General features: G+C 36.6%; 1 protein-coding gene across 1 annotated transcript in view; it reads left to right on the top strand.

Moving 5' to 3' along the window:
• CMAS (cytidine monophosphate N-acetylneuraminic acid synthetase) overlaps window positions 1-10,183 on the top strand; it is a 31,786-nt gene that overhangs the window by 2,030 nt on the left and 19,573 nt on the right. Inside the window, exons 3-7 of the mRNA XM_013007510.2 lie at window positions 683-838; window positions 5,288-5,421; window positions 7,041-7,135; window positions 7,708-7,879; window positions 8,791-8,944. Of these exons, the coding sequence (XP_012862964.2) occupies window positions 683-838; window positions 5,288-5,421; window positions 7,041-7,135; window positions 7,708-7,879; window positions 8,791-8,944 (711 nt within the window). The remainder of the gene's footprint in view (window positions 1-682; window positions 839-5,287; window positions 5,422-7,040; window positions 7,136-7,707; window positions 7,880-8,790; window positions 8,945-10,183) is intronic.

Here is a 10,183-nt window from a genome sequence, read left to right on the forward strand (position 1 = left end):
GTGGAACCTCAGTCAGTTCTGCCCTGCCCTATAGGGTTGCTATAAGTTGGACCCCACTTGATGGCTGTGAGGTTTGTTTGTTTTTTTCTTTTAATGTAGGTTTAATAAATAACTTGAAAGTTGGGTAGCACATCATTACCACATTTTTAATCAGAGCTTCAAATGATTTATTAAATTTCCAGAGCTCCAAATAATTGAATAAATTTCTAGGATTACCTATATTTCACCTGATTTCATCAGCATTTTGTACATTCAAATTTTGACTAATCATATCAGAATACATCAAGAGAGCAGTATGTGATCAAATATTATCAAAGTTTAAATGGGAACCTTACTAAGAAAATCACAAGATCATTGAACCATGATTATAAGGCTTCTGGAATCTTGGGAACAGGCCAGGCTCATTAATCTGATTGTTTCTAAAGGAACAAGTGTCTGGTGTTTGAGTGACCCTAATCACCTAATACAGTGCTGTGAAACATGACAGTGCACAGTTCAAGGCATAAAATATCATGCATACACATATATAACACAGACATAATATTCAGCTTATATTACACATTTCTAACATTTAATAAGATGACTCAGTGTTGTAGATAAAAGAGCTGTTTTCATAAAGTAAAACTTACAACTTTAGTTCACAGACTTTATTTTGATGCCCTTTTTCTTTTGTCTTTTTAAGAGGTTGATATTATAGGAAATATTCAAGCGACTTCTCCATGTTTGCATCCTACTGACCTTCAAAAAGTTGCAGACATGATCCGAGAAGAAGGATATGATTCTGTGTTCTCTGTTGTGAGACGCCATCAGTTTCGATGGAGTGAGATTCAGAAAGGAGGTAATCTGTCATTGATCTGTATTTTTGCTTATTTTACCAAAAATCACTTTTTGTTTGTTTGAGGTTTTATTCTTTAAGAGTAAGAAAGTAAAGGAACAGTTAAAAAAAATGATTTTGGCGATGGTGCTTAATGGCATTTTTAATCAGTTCTAAATTTTTGCTGTCATTGAGGCAAGATAGTGAAACCAAATTCATTCTTTACATCACTCTTTATAGAGTGGTAGGAACATTCCTACTCAGATTTGCCATTTAAGGTAAGTAGAAAAGTATTGCTACTAGAATCCCAGGCTTTACACGGATGGGTTCATTCTAAATGAAGTGTGTTTTAACACGTGTCTATGTTCAGTTGTCCAGTGAGTGGCTCTGGATAAGTTCTTTAAGTCATTCTGTTGTTCTGGGCGCAGAAGAAAGGGCCCTGCCTTTCTCCGCTTCTTTAGGCCTGGGTGTTCGTTGGCTTATATGCAGTTCTCCCCTGTGTGTGACCGCCTGTATCCTCCTTGTTCACACTCCTTGGAAGGGATTAGATGTCAGACTGGCTCTACTCCCGTGTGACTTCCTGCACGATGTTTTACAAAGCAAAGACCTTATTTTCCCACACAAGATCACATTCATAGGTCCAAGGGTTAGGATTTCAGCTTATCTTTTTGGATGACCTATTTTAATCCTTAACAATAAGAAAGATGCCACAAAATTGGAGAAGGTACAAAGAAGAGCAATGAAAATAATCTAGGGGACAAAGATTGATGTAAAACCATTATTTTTGTCAATCTCATTGTAAATGTTGTCAAAAGCTCTAAAATCATTGATGGGTGGATTTATGTACTGATTTCATGCAGTAAACATTTTCTGAATGTCTTCTGTGTGTCAATTTTTATATTTCTTCAAATCTTAGAAATGAGTTCTAGAGAAGATTTATTAAAGCTTAAAATATAAATTTTAGAAGCAAATAAAGCCTAGTCATTAGTCTGAATATTGAGGTTTATGCTTTATGATTAAAATTAAATAGGCACAAGAAAAATCTAGGTTAAATAGATGGGAGATCCATAATGACAGATCCCTAACTATTTCTGAAGAAAAGTAGAAATTTCTGTTAACATTAACCTTAAATGTTACAGATAGTTGGTTGCCTTTTCCATATGCTATGTACCCTTGGGACCAATGTCAAACAGATGCCCTTGATAGACAGTGAGTCTAAACCAGTGGCATATTTTATCATTATGTTTTTCTCTACCTTGTCAAATGTTGACTGCTGTGAGTGCTAGTAGGTTCGTCAGTTTAAAACATCGTTCAATTTTATTTTCTAGAGCAGTCGTGCTCAACATGGGAGCCACTATCACTGCTAGCACTTGAAATGGGGCCAGTTCAACTTGCCATGTGCTGTAAGGGTGAAATACGGGAATTCTAATACTTTTGTGTGGAAGGGAGAGGGAAAAAAAGGATGTGATATCTTCCTCTGATAGTTTTTATATTTATTTATTACATGTTGACATGATCATTTATTTTTTTGGTATGTTGTTGTAATTAGATACTACCTAGTCACTTCTAGCTCAAAGGAAGCTTATGTACATTTGGCCCTCTATATCCCAGGTTCCATATCCTGGGTTTCAACCAACTAGGTCTCAAAAATACTTGGGGGAAAAATTAAGCAACCCTGCAAAGGCTAAGAGAGAATAGGAAGCACATTGATTAGGGATTATAAGTAATGTAGAGGTGACTTGAAAATAGGAGGATCAGCATAGTTTGTATGGAAGCAAATAACATTTTCTTTAAGGGACTTGAACATCCCTAGATTTCGGTATCTAAGGTAAGTCCTGGAATCAGTGCAGCGTAGATACTGAGGGATTCATGCACAACTGCACTAAACACTGCCTGATCCATCAGCATCACAAGCTATTGCTAAATCTGAGCCCATACAGCCCCTGTATCCACCCACATTTCTGGGGTCTTCTTTTTCTCTGACTCTCGATTTTACCAAACATGATGCCTGTCTCCAGCATCTGGTCCCTCTAATAACATCTTCCCAGAATATGAAATGGAGTCTCTCCCCTCTCACTTCTAAGGAACAGTCTAGCTCTATCTGATTATGCAAAGTCATTGAATGAGAGCAATTTTTGATACATTGGGTTACATAAAAAAGATCTTTGGTGAACCTGTGGGATAAGCTTTGAGCAGCTCACCATAAGGTCAGTGGTTCAATGCCATCATCCACACCACTCCACCATGGGAGAAAGATGAGGCTTTCTGCTCCCATAAAGGTTTATCCTAAAGAGTACTTCAGCGTTGTCTATATAGGGTTGCTCTGAGTCAGAATTAACTCAATGGCAGTGGCATTTTGGTTTATAAAAAAAAAATAATTTATTCTCCTTGTTTTTCTTTTCAATTTAGCTACTTGATAAATTTAAATTGCCTTTGTGGCTTACCTTATATATTTTTTAGACAACAGTGCTTCAGAGATTACATTATGTACTAGTAACTTGTTGTAGTCTGTTTTCAATTGATATTTTAAAACTTCATCAGTAAGAACAAACCCCACATAGTAGCGGCATTTATCCCCTGCTCAGGAGCCCTGGTGGTGCTGTGTTTTCTGTGTTGGACTGATGACTGCACAACCAGCTGTTCAAAAACCATCAGCCACTGCTCAGGAGAGAAATGAGGCTTCTCCTGACAAGACTCAGAGGCCCGGACACTACATAGAGTGGCTTTGAGTTGGAATTGACTCGGTGGCATTGGTTTGGTTGTGCATTATTTTGTAATAATGATTGTCACATAATCTGAGTTTGAACCCTGGCTTGTGCAGGGAGTCTCTTGACCACTGGTCAAGATGTTGTGGTTTGGCCTCTACCCAGAGTCACCTCTGAAGATGGACCCGGCAGTCAGTTGCCTTAAGTCACAACCTTTCAAAACCGATGGGGTCACCATGAGTCGCAGTCGGCTCACCAATATCTAACATCCACAGGAATCTATTTTTACATATATTGTAAGCTAATAATACTTTGCTATGTTTTTTTAATTGGCTGTAATAGTCTTTAGAAAATTATTTTAAAATAATAATTTATCTTCACCCACATATAGGGTCAGTATGTGTCAGAATCAATTCATGGCCATGAATTTTTGCTTTTCTAAGAAATATTTATCTTTTCTGTTGTAGTTTATTCTTTATGGCCTGTATGTGTTACCATCTAGTAGTTTACATCTGTTGGTGAAAAAAACTCCAGGCTTTTGTTTGTCTCAAAATGTCTGTAATTTTGCCTTTATATTTTGAAGAGTATTTCATTGAGTACAAAATTCTAGGCTTGTCCTTTTTTTCTTTCAGCATTTTAAAAGATTGCATCTTGTTATTCCTTTGAAGTAGCATCTATAAGATGTTAGTCCATTAACTTCTACCCTTATTGTTTCTTATTATAAATCAGCTCTTGTTAAAACTGTTTCCTTAAATGTAGTGTACCATTTTTCTTGAGACTGCTTTGAGATTTTTTTTCTCTCTATCTTGGGTTTTCTACACTTGGACCATGATTTCTAAGACCGGTTTCCTTTTTACAAGACAGGTTTATGGGGAAATTGCATTATATTTCACTTTCATCGTTTTCTACAAACATTTTGAAATACCCTCATAGTCCATTTGCTTGGGATTCTCTGATCTTCTTGCACCGATGGGTTGATATATGTCATTTTCAATTATTATCTCTTCAATATTTCTTCTATATTCTTTGTATTTCTGCGACTCCAATTAAAGTGAATTTAAACAATTCTTTAACATTCTTTTCTGGATCATTGGTATTTTCTATTTTTCTTCTTTGTACTTCATTTTGGGTAATTTCTGTTGGAATATCTATGAGTTCATTGATCAGATCATCTTACTTGTTTGGTGTATTCTAAAACCTACCCAGTGAATTACAGTACTATTTTCAAGTACTATATTTTTTTTCCCACTGTAGACTATCCACTTTTATTCTCTCTTGGACCGTCTATTTTTAATTGAACTTCTCCATCTTCTCAACCAGTTTTCAGCCTCTAATTTCTTTAGTGTAACATAGTATATCAAAAGTTTGTGAAAATGGAATTAAAAGGTAAGAGCATTTTTTCACAATTTTTTTAAAGGTCCTTCCTAATTTAGTATAATAGTCTGAAATGTGGTTTTGTAACAGTGGCTTTGTGGAAAGGGTGGAATGATTCTGAAAACACCCAAATGGGACACACACATGAAGTGAGCACACGCTATTGGGAAAATGGTGCTGACACAGACTTGCAGCCTGGTCACAGAATGTTTCTTTGTGAAAAATTCCGTATCTGCACAGCACCATGAAACAAGGTGTGCCTGTAGTTGACCACTTAATAGTTTCCATTTCCAGATTCATTTTTATTTTTTTTTAAGTTACTGAACTTGTTAGCTAAATGAACACTTACTGTAGTCAGAGTGATACGGACTTAACTGTAGCTTTTTGCTTTTAGTTCGTGAGGTAACTGAACCCCTGAATTTGAATCCCGCTAAGCGACCTCGACGGCAAGATTGGGATGGCGAATTGTATGAAAATGGATCGTTTTATTTCGCTAAAAGACATTTGATAGAGATGGGTTACCTGCAGGTTTGTGCTTTTTATTTTGTACAAAGGATTTAAAATATATAGACTCGTGAGTTCTAGGAAGGGAAATACCAATCTGTAAGGGAAGGCAGTAAAATTACTGACAAGATTTATTATCTGAGGTGTTTACCTTGCAATACTGACCTTTGTACTCCATTCAATAAATGTGCAAGAAATCCAGGTACAGCTATAACACTGAGAAGAAAAATGAATCAAGTACTAAATGGTCTACATTTGTCTTGGTGTTCATATTATTGCATTTAAAACTTTGTTTATAATCCACTTCCTTGTTTTAAAAAGAGCAGTATAGTAGAGGGGGAACGCACCCAAAAAAACCAGACTCCAGTCCTAAATATAGGGAACCCTGGTGGCATGGTGGGTTACCCATTGAGTAGTAACTGCAAAGTCAGCAGTTTGAAGCCACCAGCTGCTCTGTGGCAGAAAGAAGAGGCTTACTACCCCTGTAAGGGTTACAGTCTTTGAAATCCACAGGGGCAGTTTACCCTGTCCTGTAGGATCACTGCGAGTTAGAATTGACTCAGTGGCATTGAGCTTGGTTTTGGGATTTTGGAGTCCCAACTATTACTACATAAACTTGAATATAACATTTTATCTGTTCTAAGTCTCATTACTCTGATTTTAAAATAAGGGATCAGCTCTCTCATCTTTAGAATACATGATAGACATTGTATGCTATTTGTTAATTATACTACTTATTGTTCTCAGCACTTACCATGTACCAAGAACTTTGTGAGACACTTTTTATAGGTCACCTTGTGTAGAACAGCTTAATGAAGTAGACATTTCTCTCAGCTGTACAGAGAAAGAATTTGCAGCTCTGAAAACTTAAATAATTGGCTCTAAGCAAAAATAGTAAAAGGTAGAGTCATGATTTGAATCGGGTCCTTCTGTTATTTAAAACAATAACATTTTAAAGCAAAACAAAAACTCCATGGTGTAGTAAAAATTCTAATGTGCATCAATCTATGAATACAGTTTTCTGGTTAGGGTATAAGCAAACTGTATCCAAGAAAATTAGATGCCACCCTTCCCCAACTCTTTGGGAACTTGGGACTGTAGTCCAAATCCTTCTAGAAGTGTGGAAAAAATGAAGCTTCTCTTTATAGAAATATTTGTGGAAAAACTGATGATTTTGAAATATTCTGGTCATTCAAATAATTACTATCATTAGAAAACCCACCACCCCCTCTCTCCCTTTTTATCACACTCAGATGATAATGGATTGAAACTGCCTGGCTGGGGGTAGCGGGGAGCCTTAGAATTAGGGGACTTACACCAAATTCCTTGTGGTCAGAATAGTGAGGGATGGGTATTGTTTCTGTTTCATTCAATCTTAAAGTAGAAATCTGTGTAAAGAAAAATGGGAAACTTGCACTAGACAGGTAAATTTTGAAACTTTAAAAATTATTTTTGTGGTTTGAATATGGGGGAAACAACAAGCACCCCCAAAAGTCCATCATAGGTTGTCTGCCACTGATATTACTGGATTCGCCATAGAGCCCATCATGAAGACACAAAGCCAGCATTATATATTTTTATAGTATTTAACAATGGTGAATGAGTGCCCAAAACATACTCATGGCATGTTATATTAACTTTAGGGTGGAAAAATGGCCTACTATGAAATGCGAGCTGAGCACAGTGTGGATATAGATGTGGATATTGACTGGCCTATTGCAGAACAAAGAGTATTAAGGTAAACAGATACATGTAACCTTTGCACTAGGGCCTAACATATTTGCAGTAGAGGGGTCTCCTTGTATTCAAGACACTGATGTCTGACACTCCAATGATGCTAGGCCTTTAGAATGTCAGTACATGTGAGAAAGCTGGATAAGTATATGCAAAATGTGCTTTTGGATGGCTTATTTAGAAACCCAAGAAACAGCCTGGTTACACCATAATGCGTATACTTGCACTTGAAGTTGAAATGCATATATCGAGTATATTTGAAAAGTGCTGTTAGAATGAATAAGGAGCCCTGCTTGTGCTGTCAGCTAAGCATTGGACTGCTAAACACAAGGTTAGTGGTTCAAACCTACAAGCCACTCTGCAGGAGAAAGATGAATGTATCTGCTCCTGTACCACTTAAAGTTCTATAGACTGAGAAACACTCTGCTGGTTCACTACTGCCACTTGGTGGCAGTAGGTTTTGGTTTGGTTAGAATAATTTAATGGAGAGTGAGGTATGAAGTTCACTGGTGTTAGCCAAGTGAGGAGGGATTAGTATTGCATTTGTATTTTAAAGCCCATTTTGGTTTCTTTTAGATATGGCTATTTTGGCAAAGAGAAGCTTAAGGAGATAAAACTTTTGGTTTGCAATATTGATGGATGCCTCACCAATGGCCACATTTATGTATCAGGAGACCAGAAAGAAATAATATCTTATGATATAAAAGATGCTATTGGGATAAATCTGTTAAAGAAAAGTGGTATTGAGGTATGTGCCCTGAATATAGTTACAGTAGATGTTGACTCGGGCAAAGAGCACGGCGGGAAGTTAGAGATTTAAACGCCAATCTTGTCTGTTTTTCAGATATTTAGCCTTCAGATGCCATTTACTTTCAGGTGAATAAAATTAGATATTATCAATCAATAAATCTAATTTTGTTTGTTCAGTAAGTATAAAATATTTTAAAATTGGAGCTACCTAGTATTTTACAGGAGGTTATAGAAAAAGAAAAGTTTCTTCAATAATAAGTGTCAGCATTTAGAAAAAGGTAAATACCTTGTATATGTTTTAAATATAAGACATTCTTATTATTGAAAGCTTTAAATCAAAATAGCTTTTGGTTACATTTATTATTTTTTTAATGAAAGCTTTTTTTCCCTAAAACTCACTAGAAATTTTTAGCTGTGTACCAGTGATGTAGTGGTTAGGCATTGGGCTGAAGTCCTCATGCTCAGCAGTTCAAAACTACTAGCAGCTCTGAAGGAGAAAGGCTGGGCTGACTACTATAAACAGCTACAGTCTCGGGAACCCACAGGGGGTCACTGTGAGTCAGCATTGATTGGATGTTAGTGAGAGATGAGAAGCACTGGAGGTTGGTAACAAACTGAGTACTAGAATACCTTAGATTAGTATAAGACAACGTGTGATGTATTTTTTTATATGTAGGTAGAACCTATTCCACACCTCTTCCTTTAGAGAACAGTATGTCTCACCTATATTGAACTATTAGGAAGAAAACTGTTTTCAGCCTACCATTTTAAAATGACAGTTAATTTTGTCTTACTGGTCCTTTAGAAAGTCAAGGGACTGCTAATTTGTGACTTGCACTATTTACAAAGATTTTATTTTAAAAAATATCTATCTCATTCACTTTTCTCTCTCGCTTTTTTTTTTTTAAGGTGAGGTTGATCTCAGAAAGAGCCTGTTCAAAGCCAACTCTCGCTGCCTTAAAACTGGATTGTAAAATGGAAGTCAACGTATCAGACAAGCTAGCAATTATAGATGAATGGAGAAAAGAAATGGGACTGTGCTGGAAAGAAGTGGCCTATCTTGGTTAGTATCTTTTTATCTAGACATAGGAAAGTGGACAGGAATTTTAAAAATAAATAAATTAGAAAGAAAATTCCTAAGGCTAGCAAGACTGTAGGGAAATAAGAAGTCCCATACTGTTGACCAAAACATTAAATTAGTAGGATGCTAGTCTTTCTGGACGGATGTTCATTTGGTACTATATGCTTGAAGTAGCCTGCTGCCGTGACTACACTCAGATGGTCTTGAGTCAGACGTCCTGCTAGCTAGTCCATTTGGAAAGATTAAGCCTTGGTTTCCCCTCCCCCTCTGTAAGGAGTCCTGGTGGTGCTGTTGGGTTAGGTGTTGGATTGCAAGGTTAATGGCTGCAACCTGCCGCTCACTCCATCAGAGGAAGACCGAGATTGTTTGCGCCTATAAAAAGTTTAGGATTTCAGAACATTTATTTTATTATTATTTTTTCAAACAATTTTCTTTTTTATTATTTATTTATTTTTAAAATAGTTTTATTAGGGGCTCATACAACCCTATCACATCCATCCATACATCAATTGTGTAAAGCACATTTGTACATTCATTGCCCTCATTATTCTCAAAACACTTGCTCTCCACCCAAACCCCCAGCATCAGGTCCTCATTTTTCCCCTCTCTCCCTGGGCCCCCCTCCCTCATGAAACTCTGATAATTTATAAATTATTTTTTTGTCATATCTTGCCCTGTCCGACATCTCCCTTCTCCCACTTTTCTGTTGTCTGTCCCCCAGGGAGGGGGTCGGGTTTCAGAAAATTTATATAGTGTCACTATCAATCATTATTAACTTAATGACAGTAATTTACTCATTTGTAAACCAGAGATATTAAGGGTACCTTTTATCAAAGGGATTAAATTAGATAGTCCGATATTAGACAAAATTACAAATATATGTAAAGTACCTTATGAATGTTTTTTGCTACTATTAATCTCTACATTTTTTGACTCCCACATTCCAATTTGAGGAAATTGTACCAATGTGCCAACAGTGGGGGTAAAAGAACCAATCAAGAATCCTGCAAACATAAAATAGCTATAGAATAGAATACTGTGCAACCATTAAGAATTATGTATACTCTACAGGTATTGGCATGGTCAGATGTGACAAATTTTCCAGGTAAACACTAAGTAGTGTATTTATAGAGGACCCCCGTGGCATGGTGGTTACAATTGGCCTGCTAACTGCAAGGTCAGCAGTTCAAAACCACCGCAGGAGAAAGACGGGTTTCTACT

This window comes from Echinops telfairi, unplaced genomic scaffold (assembly GCF_000313985.2).
Source record: "Echinops telfairi isolate 266 unplaced genomic scaffold, ASM31398v2 ScPeMD7_21;HRSCAF=78, whole genome shotgun sequence".
NCBI classification, from domain to species: domain Eukaryota; kingdom Metazoa; phylum Chordata; class Mammalia; order Afrosoricida; family Tenrecidae; genus Echinops; species Echinops telfairi.